General features: G+C 38.0%; 1 protein-coding gene across 3 annotated transcripts in view; it reads right to left on the bottom strand.

Annotated features, from left to right (window-relative positions):
* Positions 1–19570, bottom strand: part of PPARGC1A (PPARG coactivator 1 alpha) — a 296593-nt gene that overhangs the window by 688 nt on the left and 276335 nt on the right. For 2 of the 3 annotated variants that reach the window (XM_065877552.1, XM_065877555.1), the window contains exons 8-12: positions 16403–17318; positions 15739–15843; positions 15466–15586; positions 6659–6780; positions 6175–6326 (exon numbers count right to left, since the gene is read on the bottom strand). In XM_065877552.1, the coding sequence (XP_065733624.1) occupies positions 6175–6326; positions 6659–6780; positions 15466–15586; positions 15739–15843; positions 16403–17318 (1416 nt within the window). The remainder of the gene's footprint in view (positions 1–6174; positions 6327–6658; positions 6781–15465; positions 15587–15738; positions 15844–16402; positions 17319–19570) is intronic. The other variant, XM_065877554.1, reaches the window with a different exon arrangement.

The raw sequence follows: 19570 nt of genomic DNA, 5'->3' as shown, positions 1-19570 counted from the left end.
AAATACGCCCAGCTTTTATTAGTATATGATATTGATGTTGGTGTACACATATATATATGCATATATTTACATATATATTTTTTCAGAAGGTATTTATATGTATGAATATTAATGTGTGTATATATATTTGCAGAAGGTATTTTTACAGTATATGGTACTGGTATATATACACACCAATATTTTAGTTAATTAATTGTATATTTATATATTTATTTATTTACAGCACATGTATATATTTGCAGAGGGTAAGGAGTGATGAGCATTCAAAACAGTCATCTATTGACTCATTTTAGATTTAAACACTCCTGGAGGTAATCAGAACAGACTTTAATATTTCTTTTCAATAGTAACTTAGTCAATCAATATGCTTTAAAAATAAGCCCCCTCTCCCTTCCTGGCATGTTAAATGACTTACCCAAGGTTCCTCAACCACTTAGTTGGAGAGGTAAAAGTAGAAGCTGGAACTAACTTTCCTATTCGGTGGGATTGATTTCATTGAGCATGAAAGCCACTTGAGTGGGAGAGAGATAATTGTCAGAACTTCACCCACTCATCACCCTGCTGCTCCCCTTTCAGGAGGGAGGGGCATACGATCTCCAGTACCTTGAGGGACCCCAGCAACAGTGGCACAAACTCTCCCCAAATTAGAAGGTTTAGGAAAATGCTTCATGTCCAGAGAGGGCAAATGCAGCCTCTTTACTCACTAATAGGAGAGGAAAAATACACCCGTATAAATAAAGCCATGGTCTTTCTTAGATCCTTAAACTAGTCCAAGTAAGCTTTTGTGCAAAGCTCCACATGCCACTTTAAGTAGCCCTGAACGAAATGGATGTATGTCAGCCACGTTGGACGTAAGGTAAAATTCTGTCAAATATTTCTGATTTTTCTCCTTTGACATCTATGGAAAAGTCAACTATTTCTGCTGGTCTCTCAGATTGAGAAAAGGTGTCTTGGAAATACAATAGAAAGCCTCTGGCAAACACATTCATTCTTTGGAAAGCACTTACTAGAAGAGAAGACTAAACCTTTCTGGGAAACGTTAACAATCTTACTAAAATATAAATATTTGTGTTTTACCCAGATTAAATTACAAAATAGAAATGCTCGGTGACAGAAAAAGGTAATATTAGATAATATGGGGGCTAATCACTGACCTCACAAGGTGTTCTTCTGAAAAGGTTGCAAATCCCTCAAGCTCTCCAGAACCAGGCTGATTCCCCTTCCCCACCAGCTTCAATCTACTTTAAAGACAAGGAAATTCCTTCACTTTTTTTTTTTTTTCTCATTCTCACCATCCCTTGTCTTTACTGCATTTCTTTTTCCAGGTAAGATGAACAATTATAGTCAGCCTCAGATATAAAAACAGGACAAAAATGGCCCATCTTTCCTCACTAAAATTTTATATGGTCAATCTTAAATTACACTGGCTTACACTCTTCTCTTCATAGCCTAATGAATAATTTGCTTGTATAACCAAAGCCTCATGAGCAGCTGTTGTTCAAATCAAAATCTTTTCTGTAGACACACAAAAAAGTTCTGCTCATTGTCAGAGATTAGCCTGAAATCAGAATTCCACTTGCACTGTAGATAAAGACGGAAGAGCTGTCCAGTGATGGCAGTCTGTGTGACATAAAGTCAGCACAGAACCGTCGAGAATATATACGTGTATCTTTCCTTGGAGGAGATTTTGAGAATATTTAAAATGTCTTAATTTGGGATTATGCTACATGAAACCCAGAATTTTCTGGGTTTTCATCAGTAAATACTAAAAGCACTTTGATACAGTGGATTTCAAGAGTTTCTACACTGTGAAATACAGTGGCTGGTGCTTACGTATATACCAACTTTCATAGGCATACTATGTCAGTCGGCACCCACAAAATCTTTCTCACTTCTTGAAGAGACAATGTGTTTATATGCAACTCCTGTGGCAATAACATCCACTCCACCCCTTTCCCTCCACTAAAGGAAGGATACTGCAACACAAGTAAGAGATAATGAAATTTTTATAGGAATAACCTGAAAGCCACGCTAACAAATTAAAAAAATAAATTTTTATAATTAATAATACTGTATCAATAGAAACAAATCACATCAAAACTGTATTCCGAGCACCTAGAAAACTGTTGGCACAAAGTAGGCACTCAGTATTTGTCTAATGAATGTATTAGTCTTGAACACCCACATATTATTAAAAATGTGATTGAAAATATTTGTGTTTAGATCTGGGATTGATTTACCAATGAACGGCAAGGGTATATGTAAAGTTACATATGTATTCAAGATGTTGATAATATACTACATTTCTTTGAGTTAATAAAGAGTTTGTGACCAATGTTATTTGTTTACTTTTTATTATTTACAAATTCTAAGCCATAACTAATTCCTGATCAAAATGATCACATTCTTAATCATGATCCATCCTTCTGTTTTGACCCTATAGTCCTAATTTAATTTCTGTCTTTCCTCTTTGAGATTTTTCATCAAGCTCTTTCAAATGGAAAGATCTGTTTGTTTATAGAACAGTAAACAGAAAGACACACAGATTACAGATTCATAGAAACCAGACTTAAATATTGGCTTCATCATGATAAGCTGATCATCCCTTGAAATTCTGAGTCTCATTTATAAATCTGGCTCATAAGCAGTAACTAGAATCATTGTGTTTTGCACTAATAGTATTGTAAGTAACCATTAAGTGGCCTCAACAGCAGAGAGATGGAGGCCTAAATAGACATTTCTCCAAAGAAGACATACAGATGGCCAACAGGGACCTGAAAAGTGGCTCAATATCGCTAATTATTGGGGAAATGCAAATCAAAACTATGATGAGGTGTCACTTCACACCAGTCAGAATGGCCATCATTTAAAAGTCTACAAATCATAGATGCTGAAGAGGGTGTGGAGGAAAAAGGAACCCCCCTACACTGTTGGTGGGAATGTAAATTGGTACAACCACTATGGAGAACAGTATGGAGGTTCCTTAAAAAACTAAAAATAGAATTACCATATGATCCATCAATCCCACTCCTGGGCATATATCTGGAGAAAACCATAATCTGAAAGGATACATGTACCCCAGTGTTACAATAACCAAGACATGGAAGCAACCTAAATGTCCACTGACAGAGGAATGGATAAAGAAGATGTGGTACATATATACAATGGAATATTACTCAGCCCTAAAAAAGAATGAAATAATGCTATTTGCAGCAACATGGGTGGACCTAGAATTTATCATACCAAGTGAAGAAGTCAGACAGAGAAAGACAAACATCATATATCACTTAAATGTTGAATCTAAAAAAAATTATACAAATGAACTTACTTACAAAACAGAAATAGACTCACAGACATAGAAAACAAACTTATGGTTACCAAAGGGGACGGGGGGTGAGGGGGATGGGGGGAGATAAATTAGGTGACTGGGATGAACAGGCACACACGACTATATATAAAATAGATAAACAACAAGGACCTAATGGATAGCACAGGGAACTCTACTCAATATCTTATAATAATCTATAGTGGAAAAGAATCTGAAAAAGAATATATATATACATGTATAACTGAATCACTTTGCTGTACGCTTGAAACTAACACAACATTGTAAATTAACTATACTTTAATTTAAAAATAGCAGAGAAATGGGATATATGAGCTAACTTAATTTAGGAGAGCAAATAAAATTTTTAAAAATTGGTAATCTATCTAAAATGATAGGTTGCTTTACTTTTGGTAAAATTAATCAGTATCACATCATTTTCACTTTACTCTTGACACACACGTAAGCTCCCAACCCCTCTAAGAGTCCAGGATATGCTTATATGCACCTTATTCAGCATTCATGGCCCGAGGCACTTAACTTCAACTATTCAGGGAATAAAGACAAGACATACATGATGTTGTTTGGTTCCAAAGCTGGCCCCTGGTTGATTCTTTCATTTTAAAATAACTTCAAATTTATAACTTCTCATAACAATCATTTTTATTATAATTATAGCTACTATGCATTGAGAATCTATTTTGTGCCAGACACTGACACTATGCTAAGGGCTTCACAGACACATATTTAATCTTCACAACAACATTATAATGTATTTTACAAATGAAGAACCAGAAGCAGAGGGAGTTTAATTGCTCAAGGTCAAAAAGCTAACTCAGGTTTCAAAACCAGGCCTGCGAAATTCCAAAGCCAAGGCGCTTTCAACTACACCAGGCCTACACTCAGATCGACTCCACTTCCTGCATTTGTAAGGCTGGAGGGAAACGGAAAAATCCATGCTATTACAATACACATCAAACACACCTTTCAGGAAATCAGAGTTAGCTTAGCAATGGCAAAGTTTCTATTGCTGCTGGCAAGGCAGAGAGATAACTAGAGGAGAAGCATTCTTCTTAGAAATATTTCAGGGAGGCTCCAGTGCAATTTGGAAATACTATCCCATGCTCCCTTTACCAGTGATGAATCACGATCTAAAGGCCCCTCTAGGTAGCTTATTCTAAACTCTAGATGTTTTGAGAGACTAGAAAACACCCTGGCCTTCATCACTGAAGAAAATAAGTCAAATCAACTCAAGACTTCCATCTGTCTGGACTGTTTTTATCAGCCAACATTTGAACAAATGACTTGCCACCTTTTATATTTTCATCCCTAGGCGTCTATCTCTCTAACAGTCAACTGTCTCTCCCCTGCTTCATACTATCTATTTAGCTTGTGAAGTGAATTATAGCATATTCCTCCTGAACAATGCACCCCACCTGTATCAATTACTCTAGGAAGACATCAGTTCAGCTGAAGGAAGAAAAAAGCCCTGTATTTGGTATTCATTTTTTTCTTTATACCAAGCCAAAGCAAGTGCAGATAGACATATAATAATGCTTAGGAGCAGATTTATATGTTAATTTCATGATGATTATTATAAATTGATTTAAATAATTATGTCATATGCACAAGACATTTGCCATTTTCCTTCCTTCATTATTTCATGAAGGAATTTAAAGGCTTACAACACACACATTAGTTAGGGAATAACATGGAAAGGAACAAAATTAAAATTGGAAAGGAAATCAAGATGTCCATCGTGGCATTATTTATAATATCAAAAACTGAAAATGTGTTTAGCTATAGTGGAACGATTAAGTATAATGGCACTATTTGCCAGACAGAATACTATACAACCATTAAAGTTTACTGGTAAATTATTTTTCATCCTTTGAATCACAGTGGAAAATGAACTTATATAATATTAATCGAGAAACGTAGAACTTAAAAGTGTATATATACGTATAATATGACCTCAACTACAAGAAATTTGACGTTCTGACACAAAATACTGAACAGCAAATCCCATACTAGGTAACAGTGGTTATCTCTAGGTGATTTTACTATTTCTCTTAATACCTTTTTATATTTTCCAAATGTCACCCCTTGAGTCTGTACAACTTTTATAACAGGCAAAAAGGAATACTTATCTATTTTTCAGCTTCCTTACCTGTAAAATGGGGATGATAATATCCACTTCCTAGGATTGTTCTGGTAATTAAATGAGAAAACGCTTACAAAGCCTTGGCACAGTGCCTAGCATATGGAAGCACTAAAAAAAAACAGGTTTTTTTTTTCTTCTTTTGTTTTAAAGAAAGTACAGTGTGATTTAGCACATGAAATTTTACTTTCTACTCTCTCTGGGTGTAATTTGTAGAAAATGTTGACATTTCTAAGAGTTTGTGAGATAATAAGGAAAAAAGAATAAGACTTTTGCATATTCTGTTCTGCAAAGCAATGATGCCAATGCTATAGCTTGTACAAAAGGATTCAGGGTAGGCGCGGAAAGCAGTAACAGATTACAAACGAATACAACACTTGCACACTCAAAACATACCACACACACACACACACACACACACACACACATACAAATAGTGCAGAATTTCAGCATATGGGCAGACAGTAGAAACAATTTGCTTCTTCTGTTTGTTGCCAAAACTTAAGCCCCTTGCTTCTGAAACTGTCTCGTGTGTTAAAAAATAAAAAATAAGATAAAATCTGTATTCAAATATTCCCTCTAGTAAAATAAAGCGATGGTCCAACCCAATGTGCCTACAGTTTACATATGCTTCCATTTTGAGCTCTACATTATGGATTCCTCATTCTATGTACAGTAAAATCCATACCTAGGTCTGCATAGTTAGACTTGAAAAACTGCTTGCGTCCACAAAAGTACAGCTCGAAGTCAGTTTCATTTGACCTGCGCAAAGTATATCCATTTTCAAGAGCAGCAAAAGCATCACAGGTATAACGGTAGGTAATGAAACCATAGCTGTCTCTGCAATGGACAAAGAAGAGAAGTTCAAAGCTAGTGAGGAAGGATTAGCATTATATGACTGTAACCCTTTCTACTTTGGAGACATCGCTGGTGCCAACGTCTGAACCACTGCATCCATTTATCAGTGTGATTGTCCTGTCAAGCAGCTAAATACTTATTTCTGGGACAGGAAATCTCAACTAGAAAGATTAATAAATAGGGATGAAAGAAAATAAATAAGATTCTGAACTCAACATGTCATCTGTCAAAGCATTCCCATTCTAGTAATCTTATGGCCATAATTTTTTACATATGTCAGCTTCTGAACAAGAAATAATCTTGAAGATTCTCACCCATCATCCCGCAGATTTACTGTGCACTCCTCAATTTCACCAAAAACTTCAAAACGGTCCCTCAGTTCTGTCCGTGTTATGTCAGGTCTGATTTTACCAACATAAATCACACGGCGCTCTTCCTAGGGGGAAAAGTGAGAAGACACTTGCTAGATCTGAAGATAGGAAAGGAGTTGAATGCTAGAAACATTTATAAATGTACAATCATGCATAATAAGAACCCCCCCCAGAGCATGCCAATTAAAGCAAAACACACACTAAACCTGAACAAAAGACTACACTTGAACCAAGTTTTACTTTCCATTTCTTCAGTATCACTCTCTTCCACCTCTCACTCTCTTCTACTTCTTCTATCCATCTCTGTTCCTTTGTCACATGAAATTTAATGTATTACAGAAGAAATGTGTGTAATGCAATCTTTTTTATCACTGAATCGCTGAATAGTATCTATTAAATATTTTAACACTTGTGACTCGATTATTAATCTTCAAAATTGGTAGGAAACTGACCTGGCTTGCAGAACTCTTTAATTTCTCCTTAACTAACTCAGAATTATAATAATAAAATATACACATTTTTTAGTTCTATTGACAAATCATTGACATCCATTACTATATAATTTTAAGATGTACAGCCTGATAGTTTGACATACAAATTTTGACACCCTTCAAAATATTGATTCTTAAACTCTAGTATAAATACAAATTACCTGGGGTGCTTATTAAAAATGCAAATTATTGGATTTATTCCAGCCGTATTAAAAAAAATTTGGAAAGTAAGCTTCAATGATCTTTATTTTTAACAAGCACACCCCAATGATTCTGATACAGGTGGTCCAAAGACAATAATTTTAAAAATACAGTCTTAAAATACTGGCCATTTTAAGCCATGGGTCTCCAAAGAATAAGAGCTATAAAAGAGGCTATAAATTTCACTTTGCCAATGAATCTTATTTTAGGAACAGACAAGAAGGGTGTGGCCTAATTTTCACAAGTGGAGTCAATATCATCATAATCTGAAAGTCAACAGCAATTTATAACCTACAAAATATGGGAAGAATATTTTATAGCCTGAAGATGGATCACTTTTTACAGAACAAGAATGCATTCTTAGTGTAAGAAGTAATCGTATATCTCTTATTCCAAGAAGACAAGGCCAAAGATGATGATGTTTCTCAAGCTGAGAAAAGGTGTAAGAAGTTAGTATAACGAAGTGCTTACCAGTTAGCTTGTATGTCTATCAATGGCAAACAAGAATGAAATGAATTTAAGGTTGGAGAGATTTAACTTAGACGGAGGCAGAGACTAGGAAACACAGGGCAAAGGTACAGATTTAGCCTGCCTAAGAGTTTTCTCTGGATGTGCTGAGAATATCTTTTTACATCTTGGATGATGTAAGAAGTCATTTAGGCTTAAAGCAAAGAGATGTCCTATGTTATTTACTGAACATATGTCCATTTCATGTGCCCAGCATTTAGCAAAGAACTTGGTAAAGAGTGGACTCTCAATAAATGTTTGAGAAACATAACTGAACAATTCACAGACCCTACAATACATATCCTCCTAGGTGATTTGATCATCCATGTTTCTTCTTTTACCATATGCGACACTCATATTTCCGTTTTCATCAGGAAAGTTCCTCTGAGCTTCAGGTTCAAATAAACAACTATCTATTTGACACCTCAGATTGGATGTCCCATAGGCGCCTCAAACTAGACCAACATTACCCAAACCAAATTCTGTAGTTCAGTCTCTTCCCAGTGGGTCTTTCTTGTATCAGTGAAGTTAACACCATCTAGCCAGTTATTCAGGACAAAAACCCAAGTGCCTTCCTTGATTCTTCCCGCTTAGTCCCCTCCACATTTCCAAACACTCCTTAAGTCCTGTTGATTTTTACTTCCTAAATCTGCCTCTTTTATTGCATGTCCCCTAAATCAAGCTGCCAGCATCTCTTTCTGGACCAGTAAAACAGCCTCTTTACTTGGATCCTGTGTCTGTGTTTACCCTCCTCCAAACTATTCTTTCACTTCGGTCAGAATAGTCTTTACGAAGAGTACAGGAATCCAATCGTGCCAATTAAGACCTAAAACATTTCAATAGTTTCTCATAACATTTAGGGAAAGACCTAAATCATTAACAGAACCTACCGGGCCCTTCAGGGTCTGGATCTATCTTCATCTTGGGCTTCAGCTCCCACATCCCATTCTTTCCTTTCCTCTATTTCCAGCCATATTGACCTTCTCTCAGTCCCTAGTATGTACTGTTCTCCTTCCTTTTCTAAGGGCTTTGCACAAGCTGTGTCTCTGCTACTTGGAATACCCTTTCCACACTGCCTCTCCCTCCCCTCCACCAACATACACATACTGTCTAGAATTACAGTGAACTCAACAATCATTTTCCTTTCTGAGACTTGAGGTGAGGTTCGGCTTTCTATTACAAGTTGCTCAGAAAGAACACTCTACTTCTCCTTTGTAGTTCTGTGCCCAATTGTAATTAAATAACTAATAGTTTATTCGGTGTTTAATGTCTATCTCCCCCAACAATGAAAGCTTCATGAAAGCACAGACCATACCAGTCCTATCGACTACTATATTTTAAGGGGAGCCAAACATAAGAGTCTTCTTAATGAATATTTGTTGAAAAATCAATCAATTAATCACTTTTAACACCTAGTTCCATACCCTTCATTACATCAAAGGTGACTAAGTGTGGTCCTTACTCTGAGACTCTCTAAGACAGTGGAGAATGAAAACCAGGTTTGGTGCTTTATCATAGGAAAAACCTTACCCAGGTAGCTCAGCTGAGTGTACTAACAAAGGTTTCCATGATTTGCTTTTATGGTTTAAGTGTAAGTGCTCTCACTTGTCTCACTCCACTGAAACAGCTGGTAAAACACAATTCTCTGACAGCAACCATTGAGCCTACATAACTGACCAGATGAAGTACAGCAAGCAGAGCGGGCTGCCTGATTCGCTTCCATGTAGATTGTATGTCTCAACTGAAGGCTGTAATTGTGTTGTTCCAGAGCACCCAGCACATCCTGGAGGTCAATAAATATAAATGGAGAGTGAGGCTCATCCCGGGGCAGTGCTGTACACTTGAGCAAGGGAATCATCACATCACATTCCGTTCTATTTATGCAGCCAGCTCCAGCCAAACAGCAGAATTTGATGGGACTGTTATCTAAACTTCCTGGCGCCTGCTTGCATGAGTGTTATTTATTTATTTTTTTTAATGAATGTTTTTAGGAAGGTTACTACTGTACAGAGGAAAAGGAGGGAGAAATGCAGAAGAGAAAGAAATTGAACCATCACAAAGAAATTGCTCATCTACCATTAAGGGAATATACACAGCCTATGTTCATCTTCAAGGAAATTCACAGTAAAAGTGAAAATCGACCATATGTACATCCATATGCAGACATGTTGGGATGGTCTCTGAATTGCTTCTTTATACGAAACTCTATGCAACGATAATCCCAAAAAAGGATAAACCAGAGGACCTTTTATATCGGATACTGATACATTCTGCAGTAAAAAGAAGACACAACCTAGATAGGAAAGACAGAAATCCAAAGGGCTGTTCCGCAATCACTTAAATTACCTATTTGACTGTCAATCTTCTTTTATGCAACATAAGAATGTGACCACATCTTGCTATCTTACAAAGATCAGAGATTGAATACACGTTGAAATTCTCATTTGAGAAAATGATTAGAGTGTTTGGTTTTCCTAGTGATAAAAATGAAATTAAAAGGCATCTGAAGGTCAAAAAGCAAAGACAAAAATCTTTCCAAGATTGACCAAAATGTCTAGTGAAGAACTGATTATTTTTAACATGTTGCAGTTTTATTAGACAGATGAATAGATTCCATATCTTTAAAAAACCTTAACATTTGCAGCCAATTTTTCAAGACATTAATTTCTAAACAGGAGATGAAAGGAAAAGAAATCAAAATGCTTAATAACATTTCCAACTTCTTAAAGGCTTGGAGGAACTCTAAACCTTTGGACAAAGCTCCTTGAAAAATGATTTTCAGACCAGTTTTCACTATCGAGGAGGAAGGAACATTTATCAAGTATATTTTAGCTTCAATTTTCACAAAAGCTAGTTTGCTGATGGGGTGGATAATAAAAGTGAAGATTTATGTTGCATTAACAGGTATGGTAAATCCTCATTATATCAAAACACAGGGGATGAACAGAGAAAAAAAATCCGACTGAATTAAACTGACTTTGCATTATCAAAATCTTTATCAGAAAGTGTGTAGAGCCTCCCAGTTAGCTGGGGAAAATATACAATGGTTGTTTCTCATCAAAAAATAAGTAACTCCTGGTAATAGGGGTTTGATTAAGAAGAAAAGGAAATTAGTAGTGAGATTAACATTTACTAAATTCTAATAGATGCCAAGTACTGTGCTTGATGCTTTTCTATGGGTTATCTCACTAAAATGCTCTGCAGTGTTAGGTAACAATAAGGAACAGCCTGATATAATTTGGATATAAGTTCTCAGAACTTTTATTCTACATTTCCAAGTCGGGATAATTTAAAAATCCCTCTTCCTATGCTAAGGAAACTGCATGTCAACTTTGACAGTGAAAGATTTATGTTCACCTCCAGATTAGTTACAACCTAACTTTCTCAAAAATTCCAAGGATATTACAAACACTATAGATGAGATGAGTCGATAAAATCCACGCCACTTCTACAGTGAATGGCATAGCTAGGTTCTCTATCTAAAAGATAAAGTGAGAGGGGTGAATGACCATGAAAAGGTGTGAATGGATAGAAACAAAGGCCAAAACTCTGACACAATGCCAAAACAAGTTTCCTTTTTTGTTGTTTTTTCTCTTGTTCTTAACATTGATAACACTCATCTGATTCAGTAGGCATTCAGTAAGTGACCACGACTAGGAGACACTTTCAGGGGAGAAACAAAACTATAGCTTTCAGTTTACCAAAGTTACTTCCATCCAAGTACGGTCCAGGAATACTCCTCCTTAGTGTCTTAGGTTGGATGGATGTGAATACATCCAGGTTAGTTTACTTAAGAGCTGATATAATTAGACATTAAGTACTATACTCTGGCTTCCAGAGTTCCAATATCCTGAATTATTTCAAGCCTATGAGACTGAGAAAAGCAGAGGATAAATTGGGTTTTGAGAGCATTTAGATGGAAATTGGAGGAAAACAGCAACTTAAACAATGGCAATATTCAACCACAACATATGATTCTGTGTAATTACTAATTATTAGTCTTTTCTTAGTTGTCTGATTTGGTACACTGAAGTCAGTCTGAATAAAGACTTTTGGACACATACATATTAAAAAGTTTATAGATGACCTAAACTACCATCTCCTTCTTATGGAACTCAAAAATAAGTCAATATTATAGACCACAAGACAAGGTAGCAAAGGTTAATTTTGTAAAATATCTATTACATGATTGTAACATTATTTTTTTCATTTCCTTTTGGAGCCTCTGTTTTGCTGCTCCCCTGATTATAAAATTGATCTGAATTAATGAATAATCCAGCACTGCACCCAAGATATTCCAGATATAATTTGCTATTTATTCATTACTTTAAGGGTGTCTCAGAAATCTGAATGGAAATCACCTACCCGACCAACTCCGGCAAACTGTCCCGGTTCCTTTAGCTGTCTCATGAATGACTTTACAAGCTAATCTAGTCAAATGAGTCAAAAATCATTGCTTGTATCTCCAAGTCCATAAAAATACATTTTGCACATGCATTATGGCACAAGAAAGCAGATCATTTTGAGGAAGGAAATCAATCAGAAAAACTTCCTGCAGGTAATCTCATTAAATAGTTCCACTACGCCTTCAAGATATTCTTCAAAATCTTTATTATGACTTAAAGGACCCTTCAAGGATCTGGCTACCATGGAGCCCTCCAGACTTATTTCTTGCCTCTCCTGTACCCTGGTGTTCTAATTAAATGACTAGCAGTTTCCCTATAGCTTGTTCTTTTCCAGAGACTTAGTATAAGCTAAAGTCTCTGCCTAGAATAGTAATTTCCAATAAAAATATAATGCACCATATGTAACTTTTAAATTTTCTGAGGCACATTTTAAAAAGTAAAAAAACAAATTTAATTTTAATAATATATTTTACTTGGCTCAGCATAGCCAAAATATTATTGTTTCAACTTGTCACTGATGTAAAAAATATTAATGAAGTATTTTACACTCTTTTTTTTTTTTTGTACTGTCTTCAAAATTCAATCACACTCATAGTGCATCTAAATTTGGGACTAGCTGAATTAGCCTCATGGCTAATGGCTCCCACACTGGACAACACAGGTGAAAAAAACCTTTGCCCTTTCCTCCCTTTGGGTTTCAAATCAATCTCATCCTCTCCAGGGATGCCCTCCCTCGTTCCCAGGGCTGGTTGCCGACCCATTTGCCACTGCAGTACCTTAGGCACATCCTCTGCAACAGCGATTAACACACCCTATTGCCTCTTCGTGTATCTTTACCAGCCAGTAGACTTGAACTCCCTGGATGTGGGGACTAGGTCTTACCTAATTTTAGAGCCCAGGCACTTAACAAATGTCTCTCATATACTCATGTGTTTTCACTTATTTTAAGCAAAAATAGCATCTAATAGTCCAAGTGGGAATTGGTTTAACAGTAAGTCCCAAATCTTTATACTAAGCTCTTACTACCTATGGGTCACTGTGTTAGTAAACAATCTCTATGTCCTAGTTTTCTTTTTTAATCTGCTTTTTAAAAACAAAAATAAAAATCTCAAAGCCAAAATTCCCACAAACGTCTAGTTAATTATGATGACTTAATATAAGCCAAGTTGACATTTGCACTATAATTGCTGTCTTTCAAAGGGAGCTGATACAGACTGTCTTAGTCAAAGAATTAACCAAGCAACTGGTCAATATTTGTGACACAGGGAAAGGCAGGGTGGTAGGGTGGTATCTGCTTCCAGACTGAGGCTAGTGGCCTCAAGAGTGCTTTTGGCTCAGGCATCTATGGAATATAGACCATCACACTCTTTGATCTATTTGTAAAGAACCAAACTAGCAAAAAAGACCCCTCCCTCCCTTTCTTCACCCTAGTAAGTATCTGGCACTAAATTATCTTTGGAAGAATAGAATAAGCACATGTCATTTATCTACAGCTATGCTTTGGTTACACCTGTGTTATATTTTGCACAAATGAGCAAATATATGATAAAACAATTTCTCTCTTTAGTGTCATTCTTTTGGGAAGAAACATGAAGAGTTTTATCAAATATGAACATGAAAACATTGAAATAACCATTTACCTTCATGCTTACTCAACATGACTCTCTTTGGTATATATTAACTGTACTGTACCATACTACAAGGTTTTGTAAACTAGATGGCACTCTGTAAATGTGAATTATTATAATTATTGAACAGGCTATTAATTAAAAACATCTAAATTAGAAAATTGAATTTTTAATTTTCATTAGTCTTCTTAAGTGTTAACTAATGATACTCTGGCAGATCTTAATATCACAGCTCATTTGAAAGTTGAGAAAAATGAGGGAAAGTGTCTTAATTTTCACAAGGCTAATTTGGTCTTAGGTAGATTCAAAGTTAAATGGCAGCAAAGCCCTAGATCTTTAGCCTAAGTATTCAATTACTTCTCCCTTCTTTCTCCTTGAGTGCCTGAGTTAACAAACCTCTCAGTTAACCTTTTTCCTCCAGTTGATAACTGTTGGCCAACGCGCAATTTGGACTCTATTAGTCAGCTCTTCTAGGTAGGTTTTTCAAGATTTTGTTGATGGTTGTGGGTTGTTTTAAAGGTACCATATCCATCTAACAGTTACAGCTAAAAATCATTTCCCTAAGCCCTGGTTAGCTTGTATGCAAGCTGTGTCAAAGGTTGATCTTCACTGAAATGACGTTTAGCAGCTAACAGACAGCAGCTGCAATGAATGAATGAAACCAGTGCCATTTTCAATGGTATGCCATGGCTCCCTAAAGCACCCATGTTGGGAAAGCCCTCAAGGTTCTATTGCAGCTCAATGGGAAAGATTTCCTTCATCAATTAGGAATATCTGCCTTGAACAAGTACTGGATGCTGACAATTGGAGGACCTCCTTTTCGCCTTCTAAGGTCCAACCAACGGAGAACGAACTAGATGCACATAACCTAGATCCTAACCCCAAAGGGCCAGTACTGTGTATATGTCAAGCGAATGTAATACCCTGCAGTACGTGGTGCTGAAATCCATAAAAGGTTATTGAAAAGCAGTTCATAAGAAATATGGATGTGTTAGTTGTTGACCTGGCACAAGGAAGAAATGATGACTTTCTTAGCAAATCTTTCTCTACCACCGCCTTTAAACCTAGCTCAATCCAACCCTCACGTCTGCCAAAAAGACAAAAACTAAAACCAAATAGTGATATCTCTTCATTTTCCACTCAGAGAAAAAAAAGCAGCAGAGAACAATACAAAGAACACATCCTCTGGCTTGATGGGACCAGTATCTGACTGGACAAATCTCTCCTTCCTCCATTTTTAGAAACAAAGGTCGAAAACAGTAATGAGCTTCAAGATGAATGAGAAACAGGTAGTATGGAGGAGAAATACACTGACCTAACATTTTGCTTTCCAATAGTCTGTGTTAAGAGGGACTGAGGACTCACTGATGCTTTAAAGCCAAAAGGCTGAGTATTGCATATTCTAACAAGAGTCTTTCCCTTATTTTCTAATCTATGCCCACTCCCACGAAAAGAAAAGACAGGAGAAAAAAAAAGAAACCCTCCTGTAAAATGAAAGTAAGCTCCAAGCTGCTTACAATTGCCTTCTGCCTTTGCCTCTCTCTCTGTTTGGCCCTTTCAGACTCCCGTTTCTCATATTCTCTGCGGTATTCTTCCCTCTTCAGCCTCTCGTGCTGATACTCTTCGTAGCTGTCATACCTGAGAAACATAACTTCATCATTAAGGCAACCACCTCCAATCGCATGAGCAAAATTAATCGGAAATTGGGGAGGGGGCAGGGCTTTAGAAAACATCTTGTCATCTACGGGAGGAGATGAGAGGCGCGGAGGGAAAAGGACGTGTATCATTACCTGGGCCGCCGGCCGTAGGGCGATCTTGAACGTGATCTCGCGCACAGGGGAGAATTTCGGTGCGCGCGGTGTCTGCAGTGGCCTGACTCATAGTAGTAGCAAGATCTGGGAGAGAGGAGGAAAAACAGAAGGGCATTTGCAACTGCCAGTGAACCCCAGTTTATCGGCATGACTGAACAGCCCCTGGAATTCCGCATTACATAAACCGGCTTTCAGTTCCCAGCTACTTGTGAGATTTCCCAGTGACAGTTTGTGATCATCTAGTCAGCTTAGAGGTCTGGAGTGACGTGTTCTCTTGCAGCGTCTCTTATTGATGTGAATGCCGAACGCCGGCCTGGTACACTGTCAGCTTTATCTTGCATGGATCTCACCTATCCTGGCACAAGGCAGCTCTCCAGGTAATGGAAAAAGGTAGATGAGCAAGTTTCTTACAAATTGCTCTCTCTGATCTGACTGGCTCAAGGCACTGTGTTCAAGAATGACAGATTTAAGAGAAGATGGGGAGGAATGTATGGGTAACGACAATCTCCTTAGTTCCTGTGGCACTGGGAATGGATGGTGAGGGGCTGGGCTGCCTGTGGGTTTTGAATGCATTTTCTGCCTTTGTTTTTTTCTCACTTCCTGGGGACGCCTTAGGCTTTGGGTGGGTTTTGACAAGGTTTACCTTGAAGAGGATCTACTGCCTGGGGACCTTGATCTTGACCTGGAATATGGTGATCGAGAACACGACCTATGTCGAGAAAAGGACCGTGAACGAGAGCGCATCCTTTGGGGTCTTTGAGAAAATAAGGATTTGGGTGGTGACACGGAATCTCTACATGGAGAGTTAAAAGAAGAACAAGAAGGCGACACATGGAACAATGAATAGGACTGCGTGCCATCCCAAGGGGAGTTCAGTTTATCACTTTCATCCTCGCTGTCATCAAACAGGCCATCCATGGCTAGTCCTGAATTTATAAACATAGGTAGTTTGGAGAATTGTTCATTACTGAAATCACTGTCCCTCAGTTCACTGGTCTTGTCTGCTTCGTCGTCAAAAACAGCTTGACTGGGATGACCGAAGTGCTTGTTCAGCTCAGCTCGGATTTCCTGGTCTTGGAGCTGTTTTCTGGTGCTGCCGGGAGAGACCTGCCTGCTCACCCCCGAGGCCTCTCTCAGGTAGCACTGGTCTGAATCTGTGGAAGAGCGCATCTGCCCCTGCCAATTGGAGGAGGCATCTTTATATTCTAGTTGTCTGGAGTCGTGGAGCTCCTGTGATATATTAATGAGTATTTCCGTTTTGGAATTAATTGACTGACAATAGTCATGGTCACCAAACAGCCGCAGACTGGGCCGCTTGGCCTTCCTTTCCTCGTGTCCACTGGTGAGCACGGAGGTCTTGCTGAGCTGTGCGTACAACTCAGACTGCTCGGGCCCTTTCCTGGTGGAGTTATTGTCTTGGATACCGGAAGACTCACTGTACCGGGCCTTCTTTGATGGTGGAGGTACCACAGTCTTGCAAGAGGGCTTCAGCTTTGGAGAAGCCCTAAAAGGGTTATCTTGGTTGGCTTTATGAGGAGGAGTTGTGGGTGGAGTTAGGCCTAAGATAATAAAAGAAAAAAAAAAGGGGAGGGGAGAGAGAGAAAGAAAAGAGACAGAGATATGTTGTTAAATGCCAGGATATGTTTTCCTAACTTTTCCAAGATTTCAGACAACAGTTAAAACTCAGTGAAAAGGAAGGAAACTAAATTCATGATAAGACCGGAAAAAGTGACTCTGTCTCCCGAAGCCTCTGTCACCAAGAAAAGATGGATCTACAATATAAGGCTGCGGTGAAAGCCATGATATTTTGTATTTCAAACACCAATGCTAACCGATCCTGCTTCCCAAGAAACATGACCACGTCACCACCAGGCATTACAAAAGCTCAGATTTACAGGGGCTTCTCACAGTCTTAGTTGTGGAAAATTAACACGGTAGGGACACAGGGAAATCATAGAAGACCTTTGGTGGCATCTGTCTGCAAACAATGCTGGGGAGGATGCATGTAGGTCAGGAATTTTTGTAAAATCAAGGATATCTACCCATGGAGCCAAAGAATTAGGCAACTTTAAAAAAAAAAGAAAAGAAAAGAAAAGAAAAGATGGGATGACAGCAACTGGGGGGGAAGGGTGGGAATGACACTGGCAACATCAAAGTAAGTTCAGTAAAATGCAGCCGGCTAACGCAGGGTACCAGACAACTCTACAACATGACGGCAATGATTCTTTGTCTCCACAGTTCATTAACTTTGTAAACCATGGCTAATGTAGGTATAGTACATTCTTGTAAGCATAACTAATACATTCTGTCAAAAATATGGTTCTGCAACAGAAACTTAAGTGAACAGTAACACTAAATATTGCGGTGCCAGCACACCATTTTATCTGGAGCACCACATCAGGGCGGGTTAGGAGGCTGAAGGATTGAAACGAATCCAAGCTTCGGCAACTAACTAATTGAAAAAATGAAAAAAAAAAAGAAAGGAAGAAGAGGGGGAATCTGTCAGTTGTTGCCTTTTGTGCTTTTCTACAGAGGGCAGAAAATTCCATCACAAGTCATTGTGGGAGAGTGTGTGAAGGCTAGTTATCTCTGTTCAGTTTCACCCCTAAGTCCTCCTCAGCCCTTTATGCCAAGGAAGAAGAATTGTGGAAAAGCTCCAGAGTCGACGGAACTTTGAAGAAGGGCAGGCTGGAGTTCAAATGGCTTTATGCTTACAAGGGAACATTTTAGTTTACAATACACTTTTTATTTAGGAGGACGGGAGGATGCTATTCAGCAAAAAAGAACCTAAGTCCACAAGAAGCCTGGGGTTGGACTTAAGACGACTGCATGCTTCAAGGAAAATTCTACCTTGACACACACATATACATACACACACATAACCAAGTAGGGCACAGAACGCTACATGAAGTTTTGGTATGAACAGGAAGACACTGCCTCTCTCCCCTACTTGACAATAAAGAGACAGAAGAAATTAATATTTTCCTTAAAATGAAATATTTTGCACCAATATTTGGCAACTTTTATTATACATAGCTAATTCTCCCTAAAGGAGGGAAGGAAACGTACAAAAATGCAAAAAGGTTTGACTTTGGACATCTATCCCAGAAAAGTTCAGAAAGACAGGGAAATGAAAACACAAAGAGAAGGAGACACTGCTCTCCCTTCGTGACACATCTGAGTCTCAGAAAAGCTTCCCTTTATCAGTAGCCTACTGTACGCCTGCCCCCCATTCTTTGCTTGAAGATAATAGGGAGGTGACATTACTGAAGGAATCATCTATGTCACTGAAGTTCACTCTCCTTGTGTTCCTTCTTTCATAGACAAGTATATCTTTTACTCACTCTAAGGAATTCCTATATGGCCAATTTTCTCTCCTCCTTCCCTCCTTCCCCTCCTTCCCCTCCTCCGTCTCTTCCTATTCCTCCCATTTCCCCCTCCATCTCCTTCTCCCCTTCCTTTTCGTGCTTTCTTTCTTACCCTGTCTACCTTTCTGTTTGTCCGTCTCTCTCTCTGCTTGTTTCCTCTACCCTTTGCACTGCCCCATTCGTACACACTGATTTCAACCACATGCTACCTTCAATTACTGCTACAACAAATGTAAAGATACCAATTCCCAGCAAAGAAATGACAAGATCTCAAATATTTCTCACAGGAAGCTAAGATGCTCAAAGAAATAATGATGAATAATCTCTCTTTGCTGAGTAAATAACAGTCAAATATTCCAAATGAGATAGCCCTTGAATTGGGGGAAATGACATTCAACATCCTCAAATACAACTTCATAGATCTTTTCATGATACTCTGAATG

Source organism: Phocoena phocoena, chromosome 5 (assembly GCF_963924675.1).
Source record: "Phocoena phocoena chromosome 5, mPhoPho1.1, whole genome shotgun sequence".
NCBI lineage: Eukaryota > Metazoa > Chordata > Mammalia > Artiodactyla > Phocoenidae > Phocoena > Phocoena phocoena.
Note: the sequence above shows the minus strand (reverse complement) of the source record. Positions and strands in the feature narration are given on the sequence as shown.